Source organism: Bufo gargarizans, unplaced genomic scaffold (genome assembly GCF_014858855.1).
Source record: "Bufo gargarizans isolate SCDJY-AF-19 unplaced genomic scaffold, ASM1485885v1 original_scaffold_1831_pilon, whole genome shotgun sequence".
Lineage (NCBI taxonomy): Eukaryota > Metazoa > Chordata > Amphibia > Anura > Bufonidae > Bufo > Bufo gargarizans.
Genome location: NW_025334536.1, coordinates 300,667 through 323,380, shown reverse-complemented (window position 1 = coordinate 323,380; position 22,714 = coordinate 300,667). Strand labels below are relative to the sequence as shown.

The window sequence follows — 22,714 nt, the reverse complement described above, 5'->3', positions numbered from 1 at the left end:
GTATGACTTCTCTCTGAATTCCCATGTCATGCTCCATCCCTCTCTCAGGCCCTAGAATAACAGAGGAATTCTTTAAAGGAACGCTTCGGGCCTGAGGAGGCGGAGCATGACACTAAGGTTCACGGAAAACACTCCCTGTGTCACGCTCCACCTCTTCAGGTTCTGCACTAGACATGATGCAGTGTCATAAACTGGCTGGAGTGTTCCTTTAATTTTAGAAGTCATCTTTGCCATACTGCCAGTGTTTTTCTACGAAGGACGAAGCTTGACTCGTTGGCGATGTGTGCATTTAAAAAAATAATAGTTATGTACGTGCTCCCTGTGCACTGGGGCATGGGACGCGAATGGTTAAATTTGCACACATAAACCAGTTTAGAAACCTCCCGCAGAGCCAGGATGCCGGCAGTTTCAGTAAGATGTGAAACTATGGGGTGGGAGATGTTTAGCGCACACAGAGCGGCGGCAGCTGCAGAGGCGGGGTGACGGCACAATGCTCTGCGGACAATGCGGCGAGATGATTAGCCTGTGCTCATTTCAGGCTGCAGCTGCCCCTCGAATACATATTCATGACCCGAAGTATTTAGGCCAAAGTACAAAAAGACGAAAAAGAAGGAAACATTTTCCTCTTCTGGACCAAGAACACACTGCGGGAGAGGGAGGGGGATTCATCGATATCCCGGGGGGTTTAGGTCTCATGCAAGAAATATTCTCAGAAACATAAAACAGTGACATTCCTTCAATCTCCATCGTTGCAGAATCATCTTAGAGGGAATTTTCTGTGCCAGGTCCACCGATGCGTCCCACGCCCCCATGGCAGGACAAATGATAAAAGTTTGCTTGCTGCAGCCGCCACAAGGGGGAACTCCTTGCAAGCGATTTATACAGATCCCAGTGAAGTCAATGGGAGCAGTGAGCTCCCTCTAGTGGTGGCTGCTGGTAAATTCAGCAGGAGAACCGCAGGGTTTTTTGGCTATAACAAGGACGCTAAATTGCTGCCTTTATCAACCAGGGCTCTGGGAATCCTGTCGATCCTATGATGTAATAATGGGAAATTAACCAATTTGTCCCTAAATAGAAATAAAGTTAGTGTCCCTTTAAAAAAAAAAAAAAAACATTTCAGAGTACCTGTCACCAGCTTTCTGTAGGCAGCTTATATAAAGTGCTTAACTCAGCAGGGGGTGACAATCAGCACAGGACAAAGCTCTTCCCAGAGCTCTAGAAGGGTGCTAATACTTTTGCAACGCACTGTGATCGCGGCATGTGGTGTACCCTGCGGTTTACACCCCGGCACCCTTACAGGACGGCATCTTACATATGCAAATGATGTACACTTTGCACCATGCGTAATATCGTCAGCTCCACAAATGTCACAATACCCCCAAAATGATCAGACTGCTGGGGAAATCAAAGGCACCTGTAGACCTTACGTGGTGCCATCACTGAGGCTTTACGTGCCTCCTGCCTCATAAATTAAAACGAGAGGCTGTATATTTCAGGCAACCAAATATAATCTGATTGGGTGACCGATGCATAGGGGTCATCCAAAGAAGCAAAGTAATAAAATAAAAAAAGCCAGACAGTGATAAAGAGTAACTCCGACTAAAGCTGGAGCTCTACTTTATAATATTACACCCAGTCCCCACCCTCAGAAAGGGAACGATGTTCCTGATCTGTGACTTATTTTTGTTGCTAAACTGCCGATCCTGTCGCTTTAAGAGCAGAAAGTGGGCGGGGCTTACAGTGACCACACTGCCAGCGGAGGTAAAGACTTATGGAGGATGAGCCCTCAAATGCTTTTCTCCTAGAATTACCGGATCTCCCAAAGCTCAAAAGCTACATTTCTAAAACTCAGGGAATAGTCAGAAGAAAGGTAATTGTACCCAGAATGGAATGTTCACTGCTAGGTGGAGTTACCCTTTAAGAGCTCCTAATTAGAATGGCTGGATATGCTGCTCAGGTCCCGGCTTGTCAGGTTCTTAAAGTGATTCCTAACCTCCATGTTCAGGATGAGGCCCCAACACCAGAAGAAATGTTTCTGAATTGAGTCACCTTTGGGTTCAGATCTCAGAAATGCTTTATTTTCTGTATCCCAGCGGTCGAGAACAATGGACCCATTATATATTGGACGGCAGGGCAGGTGAGGGCGGAGGTACTCTCACAATACCATCAGGGCCCCATCATTAAATATGTGCACGTCAGGGACACGTATGAGCCACGCGCAGCGTAATGTGCAGATGAGAGGTCATTATACGGGTCACTACAGCCAAGACTCATGGTTTATAACCCTGCCCCGTATACTATGTAACGCAGTCTGTGAACTCCCACAGGATCAGCACACTCCTCTCCTGAAATCCTCTGTGCTGCTGTGGACCCTGCTCCTTCCACTATGTAACGCAGTCTGTGAACTCCCACAGGATCAGCACACTCCTCTCCTGAAATACTCTGTGCTGCTGTGGACCCTGCTCCTTCCACTATGTAACGCAGTCTGTGAACTCCCACAGGATCAGCACACTCCTCTCCTGAAATCCTCTGTGCTGCTGTGGACCCTGCTCCTTCCACTATGTAACTATCAGTCTGTGACCTCCCATAAGATCAGCACACTTCTCTCCTGAAATCCTCTGTGCTGCTGTGGACCCTGCTCCTTCCACCATGTAACTATCAGTCTGTGACCTCCCATAAGATCAGCACACTTCTCTCCTGAAATCCTCTGTGCTGCTGTGGACCCTGCTCCTTCCACTATGTAACTATCAGTCTGTGACCTCCCATAAGATCAGCACACTTCTCTCCTGAAATCCTCTGTGCTGCTGTAAACCCTGCTCCTTCCACCATGTAACTATCAGTCTGTGACCTCCCATAAGATCAGCACACTTCTCTCCTGAAATCCTCTGTGCTGCTGTGGACCCTGCTCCTTCCACTATGTAACTATCAGTCTGTGACCTCCCATAAGATCAGCACACTTCTCTCCTGAAATCCTCTGTGCTGCGGTGGACCCTGCTCCTTCCACCATGTAACTATCAGTCTGTGACCTCCCATAAGATCAGCACACTTCTCTCCTGAAATCCTCTGTGCTGCTGTGGACCCTGCTCCTTCCACCATGTAACTATCAGTCTGTGACCTCCCATAAGATCAGCACACTCCTCTCCTGAAATCCTCTGTGCTGCTGTGGACCCTGCTCCTTCCACTATGTAACTATCAGTCTGTGACCTCCCATAAGATCAGCACACTTCTCTCCTGAAATCCTCTGTGCTGCTGTAAACCCTGCTCCTTCCACCATGTAACTATCAGTCTGTGACCTCCCATAAGATCAGCACACTTCTCTCCTGAAATCCTCTGTGCTGCTGTGGACCCTGCTCCTTCCACTATGTAACTATCAGTCTGTGACCTCCCATAAGATCAGCACACTCCTCTCCTGAAATCCTCTGTGCTGCTGGGGACCCTGCTCCTTCCACTATGTAACTATCAGTCTGTGACCTCCCATAAGATCAGCCCACTCCTCTCCTGAAATCCTCTGTGCTGCTGGGGATCCTGCTCCTTCCACTATGTAACTCTCAGTCTGTGACCTCCCACAGGATCAGCACACTCCTCTCCTGAAATCCTCTGTGCTGCTGGGGATCCTGCTCCTTCCACTATGTAACTCTCAGTCTGTGACCTCCCACAGGATCAGCACACTCCTCTCCTGAAATCCTCTGTGCTGCTGGGGATCCTGCTCCTTCCACTATGTAATTCTCAGTCTGTGACCTCCCATAAGATCAGCACACTCCTCTCCTGAAATCCTCTGTGCTGCTGGGGATCCTGCTCCTTCCACTATGTAATTCTCAGTCTGTGACCTCCCATAAGATCAGCACACTCCTCTCCTGAAATCCTCTGTGCTGCTGGGGATCCGGCTCCTTCCACTACGTAACTATTAGTCTATGACCTCCCACAAGATCAGCACACTCCTCTCCTGAAATACTCTGTGCTGTTGGGGACCCTGCTCGTTCCACTATGTAACTCTTAGGGCTCATGCAAACGACCGTATGAATTTTGCAGTCCGCAAAAAGCAGATCAGCAAAAAATACGGATGACGTCCGTGTGCATTCTGTATTTTGCGGAACAGAACAGCTGGCCCCTAATAGAACAGTCCTATCCTTGTCCGTAATGCAGACAATAATAGGACATGTTCTAACCTTTTGCGGAACGGACATACGGTAACAGAATGCACACGGAGTAACTTCAGTTTTTTTTTTTGCGGACTCATTGAAATAAATGGTTCCAAATATGATCCGCAAAAAAAAAAAAAAAAAAGGAACAGACACGGAAAGACAATATGTTCGTGTGCATGAGCCCTTAGGCCTCATGCACACATACGTATTTTCTTTCCGTGTCCGTTCTGTATTTTTTGCGGACCCATTGAAATGAATGATTCCGCATATGGTCCACAACAAAAAAAACGGGACAGGTACGGAAAGAAAATACATTAGGCCTCATGCACACGAACGTATTTTCTTTCCGTGTCCGTTCCGTTTTTTTTGCTGACCGTATGTGAAACCATTCATTTCAATGGGTCCGCAACAAAAACGGAAGGTACTCCGTGTGCATTCTGTTTCAGTATGTCCGTATTTCCTTTCCGCAGAAAAATAGAAGATGTCCTATTATTGTCCACATTACGGACAAGGATAGGACTGTTCTATGAAGGGCCAGCTGTTCCGTTCCGCAATCCGCAAAATACGGAATGCACACAGACGTCATCCGTATTTTTTGAGGATACGTTTTTTTCGGACCGCAAAATACATACGGTCGTGTGCTTGAGGCCTTAGTCTGTGACTTCCCACAAGATCAGCACACTCCTCTCCTGAAATACTCTGTGCTGCCGGGAACCCTGCTCCTTATACCACTGCCAGTCGCCTCTCAGGATAGTTCCTCAATATTTAAATTTACCAAACGGACAAATCTGCAAATAATCTAACGAGTATTAGGGGGGGGCTTCCAACTGCCCCCCGAAGCAGAAGTCGGCGAAGAGAAGGATCGGGGTGTTGGATTTCAACATGCCCAATCCTTTTGTTCTCGGGAGATCAGCCACTCCACTCTCCGCATTTTGAACACGTGCATGCATGAGGGGCTGAGGAGAGACTGCCGGCGGCCGCCGTGGTATGAACCTTCCCTCTCACAGGACCTCTGAGACCAGCTCCTGGCCTCCAGCCACCAACAGCTTACAGTATATGAATAGAGGAGGCAGTGTGGGCAGATTGGCATCCAGGTGAGCCCGTGTCCTCACAGGATAAAGCTACTTGAGATGCCTCCTCAGAAGCTGACGTCTGTGCCCCGAGGGCCGGGAGAGCTCATCGCTCCATTTACAAATTGCCCTTGAGATTCTGTCACTGGCCCAGAGCAATAAACTGGGAGGAAGATGGCTAATCCTCCGCCTGCTGAGCCTGAAACGCGTCTCCTGACGTCCTCGGAAGATACTTGGGCCGTTCATAACAGGAGGCCGCATGCCCAAAAACATCACCCCTTGCCGACTTTCAGGACAAGCAAACTTCTATCACACAGCCGGCTGCGTACGCCTCTGTATATTACACCATCACACTGGTCTTGGATGTAGCAGAGCCGGGTTGTAGACGTTCAAATGTTTTGGTTGTTCCTATGCCCGCCCCGGGACAGGTCAGCAGTGAAGAAGGGATTTACTTTTCCAGTGCGTTTCCGTCTCGCTCGGCTCACAACCCTCCCATTACTGCATTGAAAACCTTGTATAACTAGGTAAACCTGCAGGGGGCGCATTGATCAGGTCTGATCCACTTGCCAAGAACCTAATGTATACACAGATCCACTATCCTCCAGTCACATCCAAATCTGCGTTCTGATTTCCTACATTTCCCTGGCACCCTCTGCTGGTTCAGTGTCTGTACAGGTAATACTCTGCTGTGGAGCACTGTTTACACCAGACACTATATAGTCCTAAGAAAAGTCATCCCACTGGAAGGAAAGAGGATTCAGGGGAGGAAAAGTCACTTACTCGAATTTTAATGACTCTCGTCTTGGATCCACAAGTTTTCTTAAGCAGCATTTTCTGAAAGAAAGGAAAATCAGGTTAGATTTACATGAAGATGTCGAGCGACAGACAATATTGCTGCAATTACGGACAGGGTCGTCACCTTTCCAAACAAAAAAAATACCAAAAACAGGAGTGGGATCATGTGAAAAATTATTATGTATTATCACTGGGATCAAATGTGTTAATAGAATAATCCCTGGTGGTCTAGGGCAGCAAAAGGATAAATCTAAGTAAGTTGTCCTGGTTTAGAAAAATATGTCTGATTTCTTCCAGAAACAGTGACACATTGTCCACAGATTGTGCGTGGAACTGACGCCTAGTCCCGTTCAAGATGCTGAATAACCTGTGGACTGGGGCGGGGCTGTTTTTGGAATCCTGGACAAGCATCCCTGGTGGTCTACAGTAGTAAGGGGACAAGGAGTAGCAATGGGTAATTGTAAGGTAAGGAGGCTGATGGTAGTAAGGGGTTAATGTCAGGAGGCCTAGAGCAGTAAGGGGTTAATGTCAGGAGGCCTAGAGCAGTAAGGGGTTAATGTCAGGAGGCCTAGAGCAGTAAGGGGTTAATGTCAGGAGGCCTAGAGCAGTATGGGGTTAAGGTCAGGAGGCCTAGAGCAGTAAGGGGTTAAGGTCAGGAGGCCTAGAGCAGTAAGGGGTTAAGGTCAGGAGGCCTAGAGCAGTAAGGGGTTAAGGTCAGGAGGCGTAGAGCAGTAAGGGGTTAAGGTCAGGAGGCCTAGAGCAGTAAGGGGTTAAGGTCAGGAGGCCTAGAGCAGTAAGGGGTTAAGGTCAGGAGGCCTAGAGCAGTAAGGGGTTAAGGTCAGGAGGCCTAGAGCAGTAAGGGGTTAATTGTAAGAGGCCTAGAGCAGTAAGGGGTTAATTGTAGGAGGCCTAGAGTAGTAAGGGGTTAATTGTAGGAGGCCTAGAGTAGTAAGGGGTTAATGTCAGGAGGCCTAGAGTAGTAAGGGGTTAATGTCAGGAGGCCTAGAGTAGCAAGGGGTTAATGTCAGGAGGCCTAGAGTAGCAAGGGGTTAATGTCAGGAGGCCTAGAGTAGCAAGGGGTTAATGTCAGGAGGCCTAGAGTAGCAAGGGGTTAATGTCAGGAGGCCTAGAGTAGCAAGGGGTTAATGTCAGGAGGCCTAGAGTAGCAAGGGGTTAATGCCAGGAGGCCTAGAGTAGCAAGGGGTTAATGCCAGGAGGCCTAGAGTAGCAAGGGGTTAATGTAAGGAGGCAATTGCTGCCAGTGAACTTGATATTCCACCTCCTCCACCTAGTGGACAGGCAGCAAATAGGGGCAGGTACCGATCTTTCTCGAAATCCAGCATGGCGAGCACCCCTACTCACTGAGGTCTCCCTCGCTCCAAAATGCATGAAAAGATGAGAGCCATAGCGTGCGACCCGGCGTAACCGTCAGGACATGTACATCATCCTGCAGAGCAGTGTGCGTCACAACACGGCGGGGCCCTTGACATAGACCACTGCCTCTCCGCGCTACGTCCAGCATGTACAGAAGCTTCCCGTTTATAGGAGGCGCAGCACATACTGTACGGCCCAAGGACATGGGCCCTTCTCCAGGATGACGAAGACAAGACAGGAATGACTTACAAACTACTGTACCTGCCCACAGATTTCCCCTACACAGACAATATATCTTAAAGGAGAACTCTGCCTACATTGTAGCAACTTGTGCTTGTTATCTCCATGACAACTAATTTCCCACGCTAGCACATATGTCCTGACGACCACCCCATCTAAAAGTCAGTTGGTTGCGCATAAAGAACGTCCAGAGTTGGCAGATGCCTTTATTCAAGTGCCATAATTCACTGCGCTATCCAAGGTGGGAAAGAGACCGGGTGGAAGTGATGCATCATCGGAGAGAGCTACAGTTGCAGGAAAAGTATGTGAACCCTTTGGAATGATATGGATTTCTGCACAAATTGGTCATAAAATGTGATCTGATCTTCATCTAAGTCACAACAATAGACAATCACAGTCGGCTTAACCTAATAACACACAAAGAGTTAAATGTTCCCATGTTATTATTGAACACACCATGTAAACATTCACAGTGCAGGTGGAAAAAGTATGTGAACCCTTGGATTTAATAACTGGTTGAACCTCCTTTTGGCAGCAATAACTTCAACCAAACGTTCCCTGTAGTTGCAGATCAGACGTGCACAACGGTCAGGAGTAATTCTTGACCATTCCTCTTTACAGAACGGTTTCAGTTCAGCAATATTCTTGGGATGTCTGGTGTGAATCGCTTTCTTGAGGTCCTGCCACAGCATCTCAATCGGGTTGAGGTCAGGACTCTGACTGGGCCGCTCCAGAAGGCGGATTTTCTTCAGTTTACGCCATTCTGTTGTTGATTTACTTCTATGCTTTGGGTCGTTGTCCTGTTGCAACACCCATCTTCTGTTGAGCTTCAGCTGGTGGACAGATGGCCTTAAGTTTTCCTGCAAAATGTCTTGATAATCTTGGGAATTCATTTTTCCTTCGATGATAGCAATCCATCCAGGCCCTGACGCAGCAAAGCAGCCCCAAATCATGATGCCCCCACCACCATACTTCACAGTTGGGAAGAGGTTTTGATGTTGGTGTGCTGTGCCTCTTTTTCTCCACACATAGTGTTGTGTGTTTCTTCCAAACAACTCACCTTTGGTTTCATCTGTGCACAGAATATTTTGCCAGTGCTGCTGTGGAACATCCAGGGGCTCTTGTGCAAACCTGTAAACGTGCAGCAATGTTTTTTTGGACAGCAGTGGCTTCTTCTGTGGAATCCTCCCATTGAATCCATTCTTGTTTAGTGTTTTATGTATCGTAGATTCGTTAACAGGGATGTTAGCATAAGCCAGAGACTTTTGTAAGTCTTTAGCTGACACTCTAGGATTCTTCTTCCCCTCATTGAGCAGTCTGCGCTGTGCTCTTGCAGTCATCTTTACAGGACGGCCACTCCTAGGGAGAGTAGCAGCAGTGCTGACCTGTCTCCATTTATAGACAATCTGTCTTACCGTGGACTGATGAACAGCAAGGATTTTGGAGATACCTTTATAACCCTTTCCAGCTTTATGCAAGTCAACAATTCTTAATCGTAGGTCTTCTGAGAGCTCTTTTGTGCGAGGCATCATTCACACCAGGCAATGCTTCTTGTGAAAAGAAACCCAGAACTGGTGTGTGTTTTTTATAGGGCAGGGCAGCTGTAACCAACACCTCCAATCTCATCTCATTGACTGGACTCCAGTTGGCTGACACCTCACTCCAATTAGCTCTTGGAGATGTCATTAGTCTAGGGGTTCACATACTTTTTCCACCTGCACTGTGAATATTTACATGGTGTGTTCAATAAAAACATGGTAACATGTAATTCTTTGTGTGTTATTAGTTAAGCAGACTGTGATTGTCTATTGTTGTGACTTAGATGACGATCAGATCACATTTTATGACCAATTTGTGCAGAAATCCATATCATTCCAAAGGGTTCACATTTTTTTTTTTACAGTTGCAAGAAAAAGTATCACTAGTTGATCAGACCATTATAGGACACAGTCACCTATTATTTTCAGGCGATCGCCTGGGTTTTATCAAGATCCCCTGGAATTCCTTGTTGCCTCATGTCGTAACCCATAACTAAAGCGCTACATAAATAATAAGTAAATGTTATAATGGGACATGATGGTCTGCAGCTCGGCAGTAGCATTTCAGGATCATGTGGTTGGGACAACCATGGATCCAAAAGGGTGTCATAATGGGGGTAACCACCACCCCATTGTGCTGCTGCATCACTCCCTGATCATGCTATCAATGTCTGATCACTTTTTTAGGATGTTCAAAACAAAGATAGAATTAAGAAATAAATAATTTGTGTGGTTTTTGGAGCACCATCACTTTCAATCTTCCCTTGGTAATCTTGTGTTTTATCTACTCATTGACACTAATAGGGGAAAATGGAGGTGAGCGCGAGTTTGGCTATAGATTTTTATGTTGTACCAAATGTGGTACCGCGATGGGGTTCCCGTGAAGGCAATACTATAGAAAGCTTTTACTGGGCAATGAAAGCTAACATTCCACTCTCCCACATACAAAAGATGAGGTCATACTGTGAAGAGATAGTATATCCGTCACCTTCAAATCCCATCATGGAGGTCAGATGTTTCCCGCAAGGATTCCTGATGTTGCTATCCTAGAAACAGTCTCAGTTAGCAAAAATCAGGCTGGAGATCGAGAACAAGAGACATAGCATAGTAGTACCGAGTCAGCGCTGAAGTAGGGATGCTTGGTGCACACTGGCCCTTTAAGAAATGTGCAGAAATAAGGAGACAGGGCGATAAGACTAACATACCGCACGCCATATGACAGCAAATCTACCATCCCGTAGGATTTCCTTCTACGCCTTACACACGGGTTACTATGGCGGCAGGTCATGTAATAAGTCATTTCTAATAACTTTATAGAGAACGTAGTAAAATAGAGGAAGCAAAAAGTCATAAAAAGAGGAATTCCATCAAGTGTCATGTATACTACGTGGCCAGGAGCGCTTTAAACATGATGCACTTCTATTGTGTAAGACCATGCCTAAATATTCGACAGTGGAGCGATGCGCCCTCCTTATAGACTGTGTCATAAGCCAGTGCTCTCATTTTTCTGGAACTTGTCCAAGCAGAGAGTAATCCCAGACCCCTATACTCCAGAGTATGGTCTGCTTCCAGGAACACCGTTCTTCTACACACAATTCAAAATGTCCATCGGGCCATTATGGAGATTAAAGGGCAAGTAACATCTTTTAAGACCAATATATAATTTGTTGTATGCTGCTGCTCAATAATTGCTATTAGATGCCACCTTCATATGTTTATGCTATAGACAGTTGTTAGTTGCAGTACCTCTTTTCACCACTGGCAGCTGCAAATGCCTTCAATACATTCCAGTGCAAGAGCGCCCCCACTAATCACCTAGTTCAGTGTTTCCCAACCAGTGTGCCTCCAGCTGTTACAAAACTACAACTCCCAGCATGCCCGCACAGCCAAATGCTGTCTGGGCATGCTGGGAGTTGTAGTTTTGCAACAGCTGGAGGAACACTGGTTGGGAAACACTGACCTAGTTTATCCCTTATTTATATACACAGTACAGACCAAAAGTTTGGACACACCTTCTCATTCAAAGGGTTTTCTTTATTTTCATGACTATGAAAATTGTAGATTCACACTGAAGGCATCAAAACTATGAATTAACACATGTGGAATTATATACATAACAAAGTGTGAAACAACTGAAAATATGTCATATTCTAGGTTCTTCACAGTAGCCACCTTTTGCTTTGATTACTGCTTTGCACACTCTTGGCATTCTCTTGATGAACTTCAAGAGGTAGTCACCTGAAATGGTCTTCCAGCAGTCTTGAAGGAGTTCCCAGAGATGCTTAGCACTTGTTGGCCCTTTTGCCTTCACTCTGTGGTCCAGCTCACCCCAAACCATCTCGATTGGGTTCAGGTCCGGTGACTGTGGAGGCCAGGTCATCTGGTGCAGCACCCCATCACTCTCCTTCATGGTCAAATAGCCCTTACACAGCCTGGAGGTGTGTTTGGGGTCATTGTCCTGTTGAAAAATAAATGATGGTCCAACTAAACGCAAACCGGATGGATTAGCATGCCGCTGCAAGATGCTGTGGTAGCCATGCTGGTTCAGTATGCCTTCAATTTTGAATAAATCCCCAACAGTGTCACCAGCAAAGCACCCCCACACCATCGCACCTCCTCCTCCATGCTTCACGGTGGGAACCAGGCATGTAGAGTCCATCCGTTCACCTTTTCTGCGTCGCATAAAGACACGGTGGTTGGAACCAAAGATCTCAAATTTGGACTTATCAGACCAAAGCACAGATTTCCACTGGTCTAATGTCCATTCCTTGTGTTCTTTAGCCCAAACAAGTCTCTTCTGCTTGTTGCCTGTCCTTAGCAGTGGTTTCCTAGCAGATATTCTACCACGAAGGCCTGATTCACACAGTCTCCTCTTAACAGTTGTCCTAGAGATGTGTCTGCTGCTAGAACTCTGTGTGGCATTGACCTGGTCTCTAATCTGAGCTGCTGTTAACCTGCGATTTCTGAGGCTGGTGACTCGGATGAACTTATCCTCCGCAGCAGAGGTGACTCTTGGTCTTCCTTTCCTGGGGCGGTCCGCATGTGAGCCAGTTTCTTTGTAGCGCTTGATGGTCTTTGTGACGGCACTTGGGGACACTTTCAAAGTTTTCCCAATTTTTCGGACTGACTGACCTTCATTTCTTAAAGTAATGATGGCCACTCGTTTTTCTTTACTTAGCTGCTTTTTTCTTGCCATAATACAAATTCTAACAGTCTATTCAGTAGGACTATCAGCTGTGTATCCACCTGACTTCTCCACAACACAACTGATGGTCCCAACCCCATTTATAAGGCAAGAAATCCCACTTATTAAACCTGACAGGGCACACCTGTGAAGTGAAAACCATTTCAAGTGACTACCTCTTGAAGCTCATCAAGAGAATGCCAAGAGTGTGCAAAGCAGTAATCAAAGCAAAAGGTGGCTACTTTGAAGAACCTAGAATATGACATATTTTCAGTTGTTTCACACTTTTTTGTTATGTATATAATTCCACATGTGTTAATTCATAGTTTTGATGCCTTCAGTGTGAATCTACAATTTTCATAGTCCTGAAAATAAAGAAAACTCTTTGAATGAGAAGGTGTGTCCAAACTTTTGGTCTGTACTGTATATATCAAAGTAACCCATTTAAAAACCTTTAAGAGAAAGCTAAAACCCAGCGTGCAAAAGCCACTGCCATAGTTACCTTGGAATTCCCCGCCACATCCTGGCACCGAGGGCCTAGCTAATGTAATATATTCTGGCACGGTCTAGATTGGCATCAATAACACAGATGTAGGAGAGCATTGCCCAGATCTGATGTGTTTTTGCTCCTGGCATAGCTTAAATGTTCACTAGAAGTAGAGTTTTCAGTACAAGTCAAGCCAAGAGGTGTCAGATTTTTTATATACTTTTTGAAACAAGCAACGTCCCCGGATCCCCCTCTGCAGCGTACATATTGTTAGATTAGCATTCAGCTGCTGGAAGTAATGCAAATTTAAGGTGGTTAAGAGTTATTCTGTCTTTCACGGGAACAGGCCAAGCCATTAGGCCCCTTAAAGGAGGCGGAAGGCCAACCTTGGCCTACCACAAGTGTCAAAGGGGAAAGTCATAACTAAAGTCACCCTCAGGTTTTCTTAAAGATAGACGTGACAATGGAACCATCTTAAGGTATTCGCCTTTGCAGGTGCCAGATCTCCAGCCCACCAGCTTGAATTCTCACAGAGAGTCCTTTACGAGGCAAAGTTATGGTTAATAAGACTGGTTTGTAGAGTATTTCTAATATAGCAGTCTTTGGGTGGCAGACTTTTTGGATATTGACGTTATAGCAATGATATGATGTTGGGACCGTGATGGGGGTAAACCCAAGTCCTGGTCATCTCCTGGTAGCCCAAAGAAGATTTAAGTGGTTTTTCATTTCTCAATCTGAAGTAAACACCTTTTCACCCGATTATCCATCAGAAAGTTTTCACTCTGGGTTTCTCATTGACTCAGTCCAAAGGAACCATTATCCATCTATCTCTCCAGGTTCATGTCCAGTTATCCCATCCTCCTTTTGAAGTTCCAGGTCACTGGCCAGCTCGCTTGACAGTTCATAGCTGGAGTCACCCTCAGGTCTCCTTAAAGAAGGAAATGGAAATGAGACAGACATCTTAACAGGCGTTCAGGTCTCTATCCACCTTTATAAGTGCACAGTTGAGTTCTCACAGAGGGTTCTTTAAGAGGATTGCAAAAAGATGCTTAATGAGCCAGGTTTGTAGAGTACTTCTAATATCCCAGTCTTTGGATGCCAGTCTGTTTGGATAACGGCCTTATAGCAATGACATAATGTTGGGACCATAATGGGGTAAACTGCAATCTTGGCCATCTCCATTTCCTGGTAGTCCAATGAAGGCTCAAGTTGTTCATCATTTCTCAAGCCAAGTAGACAACTTTTCACCGGCTCATCCATTAGAACGTTATTGCGCAGGGACTCTCATTGACCTGATCCAAAGGAGCCATCATGTACCAGTTTCTCCAGGATCATGTCCAACTATCCCATCCATTCTTTTCAAGTGCCAGGTCTCTGGCTGGTTTTCTTTCAGACAAGTCATAACTAGAGTCACCCTCAGGCCTCCTTATAAAAAGGAAATAAAAAATTAACCATTTAACAGTTGAGGTCTCCATCAACCTTTACAAGTGCCAGGTCTCCAGCCAAATATCTTCAGTTCTCACAGAGAGCTCTTTGAGGTGGCTATTCATTCATCAGATGCCAGTCATTTTGGCATATCAGGGACATGTTGGGACTACGATGGGGGTAAACTGTAGTCCAAAAATGATTTAAATTGTTTATCACGTCTCAAGCCAACACAATCAGAAATAGACAATTACATTTTCCACTGGATTACCCATCAGAACATTTTCCCCCAGGGTTCTTCATCCCAACAAGCCATCGTGCACCTGTTTCTCCAGGAACATGTCCAGCTACCCCATCCCACTGACTGCTGTACTTGTCCATATACCAGCTGCTTCCCTTGTCTTCAATGACAAGGCAGACAGATCCCCGGTCAACCAAGTGTCAACAATGACCACACTCATCAGCTTCCAAGTCCAGCTCTCACTGTGCTGCCCATGGTGTCCATAGAATATTTTTATGAACCAAATAAACTTTATCTAAGACAAAAAGCCTTTCCATGCCAAGCACATGAGTTGGCGCTTTGGTAGGACGGCTTTTACGTGTGCCACCTGGAGAAGTTAAGGGAATGGATGGTGTCATTTGCATTAGTTATTTACTATCATATTGCTGGAGGTCAGAATTATTCACCGATTTACATATAAACCTCAACCAAGCGGATATCAGGGGGTGAAGATGAAAGGTCTTGTGGTGCTGGGTATTGTGAAGACATGTGCCAGGTGCGAGGATCTGGTCACACCGCAAGAGCCCTATATCTGGAGTATAGAATGGGAGAAACCCCCCCAAGCCGAAAACAAATGTATCCAAGGGCTACATGCACCCGATGGAGGCCTGATGAGTGTCCTCTTCAGCTGCACTGGGCCATATATATATATATATATATATATATATATATATATATATATATGAAAAAAGTCCAGTGGGAGCACCACCAGAGTACGGGTGCAAGGTCCAACACAGGGCAGTGGCAAACCCCAAAATTGTATAAAGCGAAGAAGTAGGACTGCAGTCCTACTTCTTCGCTTTATATATATATATATATATATATATATATATACACACACTGTATAGAAAAGTGTAGTCCACTATGTGGAAATGTAGACTGCACGTTTTATTTGAGAGTCTATGGCGGCGTTATATATCAGAGCCTCATAGAAGGTCCAAAGTGATGTGACCTGAAACAGCCAGGGCTTCTAAGCTGATGTGTGATACTGTACTGCTATGTATCTAAGCCTGTCATGTGTGATACTGTACTGCTATGTATCTAAGCCTGTCATGTGTGATACTGTACTGCTATGTATCTAAGCCTGTCATGTGTGATACTGTACTGCTATGTATCTAAGCCTGCCATGTGTGATACTGTACTGCTATGTATCTAAGCCTGCCATGTGTGATACTGTACAGCTATGTATCTAAGCCTGCCATGTGTGATACTGTACTGCTATGTATCTAAGCCTGTCATGTGTGATACTGTACTGCTATGTATCTAAGCCTGTCATGTGTGATACTGTACTGCTATGTATCTAAGCCTGTCATGTGTGATACTGTACTGCTATGTATCTAAGCCTGCCATGTGTGATACTGTACAGCTATGTATCTAAGCCTGCCATGTGTGATACTGTACTGCTATGTATCTAAGCCTGCCATGTGTGATACTGTACAGCTATGTATCTAAGCCTGCCATGTGTGATACTGTACAGCTATGTATCTAAGCCTGTCATGTGTGATACTGTACTGCTATGTATCTAAGCCTGTCATGTGTGATACTGTACTGCTATGTATCTAAGCCTGCCATGTGTGATACTGTACTGCTATGTATCTAAGCCTGCCATGTGTGATACTGTACTGCTATGTATCTAAGCCTGCCATGTGTGATACTGTACTGCTATGTATCTAAGCCTGTCATGTGTGATACTGTACTGCTATGTATCTAAGCCTGTCATGTGTGATACTGTACTGCTATGTATCTAAGCCTGTCATGTGTGATACTGTACTGCTATGTATCTAAGCCTGCCATGTGTGATACTGTACAGCTATGTATCTAAGCCTGCCATGTGTGATACTGTACTGCTATGTATCTAAGCCTGTCATGTGTGATACTGTACTGCTATGTATCTAAGCCTGTCATGTGTGATACTGTACTGCTATGTATCTAAGCCTGTCATGTGTGATACTGTACTGCTATGTATCTAAGCCTGCCATGTGTGATACTGTACAGCTATGTATCTAAGCCTGCCATGTGTGATACTGTACTGCTATGTATCTAAGCCTGCCATGTGTGATACTGTACAGCTATGTATCTAAGCCTGCCATGTGTGATACTGTACAGCTATGTATCTAAGCCTGTCATGTGTGATACTGTACTGCTATGTATCTAAGCCTGTCATGTGTGATACTGTACTGCTATGTATCTAAGCCTGCCATGTGTGATACTGTACTGCTATGTATCTAAGCCTGCCATGTGTGATACTGTACTGCTATGTATCTAAGCCTGCCATGTGTGATACTGTACAGCTATGTATCTAAGCCTGTCATGTGTGATACTGTACAGCTATGTATCTAAGCCTGTCATGTGTGATACTGTACTGCTATGTATCTAAGCCTGTCATGTGTGATACTGTGCTGCTATGTATCTAAGCCTGTCATGTGTGATACTGTGCTGCTATGTATCTAAGCCTGTCATGTGTGATACTGTACTGCTATGTATCTAAGCCTGTCATGTGTGATACTGTACTGCTATGTATCTAAGCCTGTCATGTGTGATACTGTACTGCTATGTATCTAAGCCTGTCATGTGTGATACTGTACTGCTATGTATCTAAGCCTGTCATGTGTGATACTGTACTGCTATGTATCTAAGCCTGTCATGTGTGATACTGTACTGCTATGTATCTAAGCCTGTCATGTGTGATACTGTACTGCTATGTATCTAAGCCTGTCATGTGTGATACTGTACTGCTATGTATCTAAGCCTGTCATGTGTGATACTGTACTGCTATGTATCTAAGCCTGTCATGTGTGATACTGTACTGCTATGTATCTAAGCCTGTCATGTGTGATACTGTACTGCTATGTATCTAAGCCTGTCATGTGTGATACTGTACTGCTATGTATCTAAGCCTGTCATGTGTGATACTGTACTGCTATGTATCTAAGCCTGTCATGTGTGATACTGTACTGCTATGTATCTAAACCTGTCGTGTGATACTGTACTGCTATGTATCTAAGCCTGTCATGTGTGATACTGTACTGCTATGTATCTAAGCTGATGTGTGATACTGTACTGCTATGTATCTAAGCCTGTCATGTGTGATACTGTACTGCTATGTATCTAAGCTGATGTGTGATACTGTACTGCTAAGCTATGTATCTAAGCCTGTCATGTGTGATACTGTACTGCTATGTATCTAAGCCGATGTGTGATACTGTACTGCTAAGCTATGTATCTAAGCCTGTCATGTGTGATACTGTACTGCTATGTATCTAAGCTGATGTGTGATACTGTACTGCTATGTATCTAAGCCTGTCATGTGTGATACTGTACTGCTATGTATCTAAGCCTGTCATGTGTGATACTGTACTGCTATGTATCTAAGCCTGTCATGTGTGATACTGTACTGCTATGTATCTAAGCTGATGTGTGATACTGTACTGCTATGTATCTAAGCCTGTCATGTGTGATACTGTACTGCTAAGCTATGTATTTAAGCCTGTCATGTGTGATACTGTACTGCTATGTATCTAAGCCGATGTGTGATACTGTACTGCTAAGCTATGTATCTAAGCCTGTCATGTGTGATACTGTACTGCTATGTATCTAAGCCTGTCATGTGTGATACTGTACTGCTATGTATCTAAGCCTGTCATGTGTGATACTGTACTGCTAAGCTATGTATCTAAGCCTGTCATGTGTGATACTGTACTGCTATGTATCTAAGCCTGTCATGTGTGATACTGTACTGCTATGTATCTAAGCCTGTCATGTGTGATACTGTACTGCTATGTATCTAAGCCTGTCATGTGTGATACTGTACTGCTATGTATCTAAGCCTGTCATGTGTGATACTGTACTGCTATGTATCTAAGCCTGTCATGTGTGATACTGTACTGCTATGTATCTAAGCCTGTCATGTGTGATACTGTACTGCTATGTATCTAAGCTGATGTGTGATACTGTACTGCTAAACTATGTATCTAAGCCTGTCATGTGTGATACTGTACTGCTATGTATCTAAGCTGATGTGTGATACTGTACTGCTAAGCTATGTATCTAAGCCTGTCATGTGTGATACTGTACTGCTATGTATCTAAGCCTGTCATGTGTGATACTGTACTGCTATGTATCTAAGCCTGTCATGTGTGATACTGTACTGCTATGTATCTAAGCCTGTCATGTGTGATACTGTACTGCTATGTATCTAAGCTGATGTGTGATACTGTACTGCTAAACTATGTATCTAAGCCTGTCATGTGTGATACTGTACTGCTATGTATCTAAGCTGATGTGTGATACTGTACTGCTAAGCTATGTATCTAAGCCTGTCATGTGTGATACTGTACTGCTATGTATCTAAGCCTGTCATGTGTGATACTGTACTGCTATGTATCTAAGCCTGTCATGTGTGATACTGTACTGCTATGTATCTAAGCCTGTCATGTGTGATACTGTACTGCTATGTATCTAAGCCTGTCATGTGTGATACTGTACTGCTATGTATCTAAGCCTGTCATGTGTGATACTGTACTGCCAAGCTATGTATCTAAGCCTGTCATGTGTGATACTGTACTGCTATGTATCTAAGCCTGTCATGTGTGATACTGTACTGCCAAGCTATGTATCTAAGCCTGTCATGTGTGATACTGTACTGCCAAGCTATGTATCTAAGCCTGTCATGTGTGATACTGTACTGCTATGTATCTAAGCTGATGTGTGATACTGTACTGCTGAACTATGTATCCAAGCCTGTCATGTGTGATACTGTACTGCTGAACTATGTATCTAAGCCTGTCATGTGTGATACTGTACTGCTAAGCTATGTATCTAAGCCTGTCATTTGTGATACTGTACTGCTGAACTATGTATCTAAGCCTGTCATTTGCGATACTGTACTGCTGAGCTATGTATCTAAGCCTATTACGTGTGATACCGTCTGCTGGGATGTGTATTTAAGTCTATTATGTGCAGTATTGTACTACTGAGCTCTGTATCAAAGCCTATTATAGGCGATACTGTCTGCTGGACTACGTATCTAAGCCTAATATAAGTGAAAGTGCTGAACCACTGTATCTGAGCCTAACAGGAGTGATACTGTCTAAGAGCCACTGTAGCTAACCCTTTGATATGTTATACTGTCTGATGAGCCCCTGTATCTAAACCCGTCACATGTGATACTGTCTGATAAACTGCCGTGTACAATTACTATCATGTGTGATACTGTCTGCTGAGTTGGTGTATCCAAGCCCATCATGTGTGATACTGTCTGCTGAGTCAGTGTATCCAAGCCCATCATGTGTGATACTGTCTGCTGAGTCAGTGTATCCAAGCCCATCATGTGTGATACTGTCTGCTGAGTCAGTGTATCCAAGCCCATCATGTGTGATACTGTCTCACGAGCCACTGTATCTAACCCATAATGTGTACCGTAGTAGCGTCTGATGAACTGCTGTATCTAATCCTATCATATCTGATAGAGTCTGATGAGGTGCTGTATCTAATCCTATCATATCTGATAGAGTCTGATGAGGTGCTGTTTCTAACCCTGCCACATGTGATACTGTTGGAGAAGCTGGAGTATCTAAGCAGTCGTGCGTTCTTCTGCGGTGTGAAGATGGGCCCTTCCTTGTGTAGTTGTCTTTGGAGACCTGGAGTCGCCCGGGCTTCGCAGCGAGGCACAGCCCCTGGTCTCCCCTCCCCTTCCTCACTGTGGCTCCTCCTCTCGGGTTTTAGGGCTGGTTAACATGGACTCTTCCATCAAAGTTCGGCACATCAATCCGCCTACAAACTGCGGAAATACGCACGGTCGCGCACAGGATTGGGGGTCTTTTAGATGCGGATTTAAAATCTGTGAGACAGGAAAAAAAAGACGTGATGTGTCAATTCTTGCCTAAATGCATGTGGATCTGCGGCATGTCAAACTGCATTTCTGGAGCAAAGACCCGAGAGTCCGTCTCAGATTTCTGCCATTGATTTTTGTGCAAAATGTGGCATCTGAACACGCCCTTACACCGAAATCAATGCAGTGCCTGGAATTCGGGTCCTGCGGCCGGTGCTGCCGAGCTGCCTATGGCACCCGGCTAACAGGCCCTCCAAGACTTCTTGCTCCTTCTATTTTGCTCCATGGTCTCCATCTCCTTTCACCGCTGGGAAGATTAAGGAATGATTTTCAGTAAGAACAACGCAGCACAAATCCGGAGGTTCAGACATCTAAAGCAAAAATCTGCAGTAATCTTCCCTGTGATCACTGGGAATTCTTCGCCCACACCCAGTTAAGTAGTGCTATCTGTGCGGAGGGAGCAGCAGGTTTATGGCGGCGGTTTCAGCGTTTTAAAAGGCATTCCTGGGTTTTACGACGCCCCAAGCTAAAGAGTAAATCCAGTCCTTCCGTAGTAAGTAATCCATGGAAACTAATTGCTGGACATCTGAAACGGGTCACGCCAAAAAACCTGAAAATGCATTGGAATCCTACAGAGCGCTCACACATTATTAATGCTGACACTTATTCACACGCCAGGAAGTATGTATACCCCGCCTCATACAGTGACTACCAGTACTAACACAGTCTGCAGCATGTGTGATAATCAAAGGTATGTGATATTCAAAGCCCGACACCCAATCCACAGAGTGCTCACAGGTCATCTGCTAATCCATAGAGTGCTCAGAGGTCGCCTCCCAATCCACAGAGTGCTCACAGGTCATCTCCCAATCCACAGAGTGCTCACAGGTCATCTCCCAATCCACAGAGTGCTCACAGGTCATCTCCCAATCCACAGAGTGCTCACAGGTCATCTCCCAATCCACAGAGTGCTCACAGGTCATCTCCCAATCCACAGAGTGCTCACAGGTCCCCTCCCAACCCACAGAGTGCTCACAAGTCATCTCCCAATCCACAAAGCGCTCACGGGTCACCTCCCAATCCACAGAGCATTCACAGGCTGCCTCCCAATCCATGGAGTGCTCACAAGTCACCTCCCAATCCACAGAATGCTCACAGGTCACCTCCCAACCCACAGAATGCTCACATGTCATCTCCCAATCCACAGAATGCTCACATGTCACCTCCCAATCCACAGAGCACTCACAGGCTGCCTCCCAATCCATGGAGTGCTCACAGGTCCCCTCCCAACCCACAGAATGCTCACAGGTCCCCTCCCAACCCACAGAGTGCTCACAGGTCACCTCCCAATCCACAGAATGCTCACAGGTCACCTCCCAATCCACAGAGTGCTCACAGGTCCCCTCCCAACCCACAGAGTGCTCACAGGTCATCTCCCAATCCACAGAATGCTCACAGGTCACCTCCCAATCCACAGAATGCTCACAGGTCACCTCCCAATCCACAGAATGCTCACAGGTCACCTCCCAATCCACAGAATGCTCACAGGTCACCTCCCAATCCACGGAGAGCTCACAGGCCACCTCCCAATCCATAGAATGCTCACAAGTCCGCTCCCAATCCACAGAGTGCTCACAGGACCCCTCCTAATCCACAGAGTGCTCACAGGTCATCTCCCTATCCACAGAGCGCTCACAGGTCATCTCCCAATCCACAGAGTGCTCACAGGTCACCTCCCAATCCACAGAATGCTCACAGGACCCTCCTAATCCATATAATGGTCACAGGTCCCCTCCCAATCCACAGAGCGCTCCCAAACTAACTCCAAATCCACACAATGCTCTCAGGAAACCTTCTAATCCACAGAGTGCTCACAGGTCCCCACTCAATCCTCAGAGTGCTCCCAATAAACAGAGTGCTCACAGAAAACCATCCAATCCACAAAGCACACAGGTCTCCTCCCAATCCTCAGAGCTCTCACGGGTCACCTCTCAATCCACAGAGTGCTCAAAGGTCATCTCCAAATCCACAGAGTGCTCCCAGGCAATGTCCTATTTCACATATAGGTCTGATTGATGTCATTGGTCACTTCTATTTACCTACCGCTTTAATTGATGAGAAAATGATAACTATGTTTATGTCTTATTTATTGTGTCCTGTAAACAGCTCATATGTTTTATATGGAGGAAAGATACAGCTTGTGTTCCATACAACGGCTGACAAATCCAATGAGCTGGGGGACACCTACCTACCAGAAACATATTGCACCCCATATTTGACTCCTCTCTCAGAGTCTCCAGGCTCTTCTGCATGCTGACATCTCATTTAATATTCAGCACTTTTTCATTT

General features: G+C 45.4%; 1 protein-coding gene across 1 annotated transcript in view; it reads right to left on the bottom strand.

Moving 5' to 3' along the window:
- LOC122923723 overlaps positions 1-22,714 on the bottom strand; it is a 75,414-nt gene that overhangs the window by 15,618 nt on the left and 37,082 nt on the right. The window contains exon 4 of the mRNA XM_044274574.1: positions 5,993-6,046. Within this exon, the coding sequence (XP_044130509.1) occupies positions 5,993-6,046 (54 nt within the window). The remainder of the gene's footprint in view (positions 1-5,992; positions 6,047-22,714) is intronic.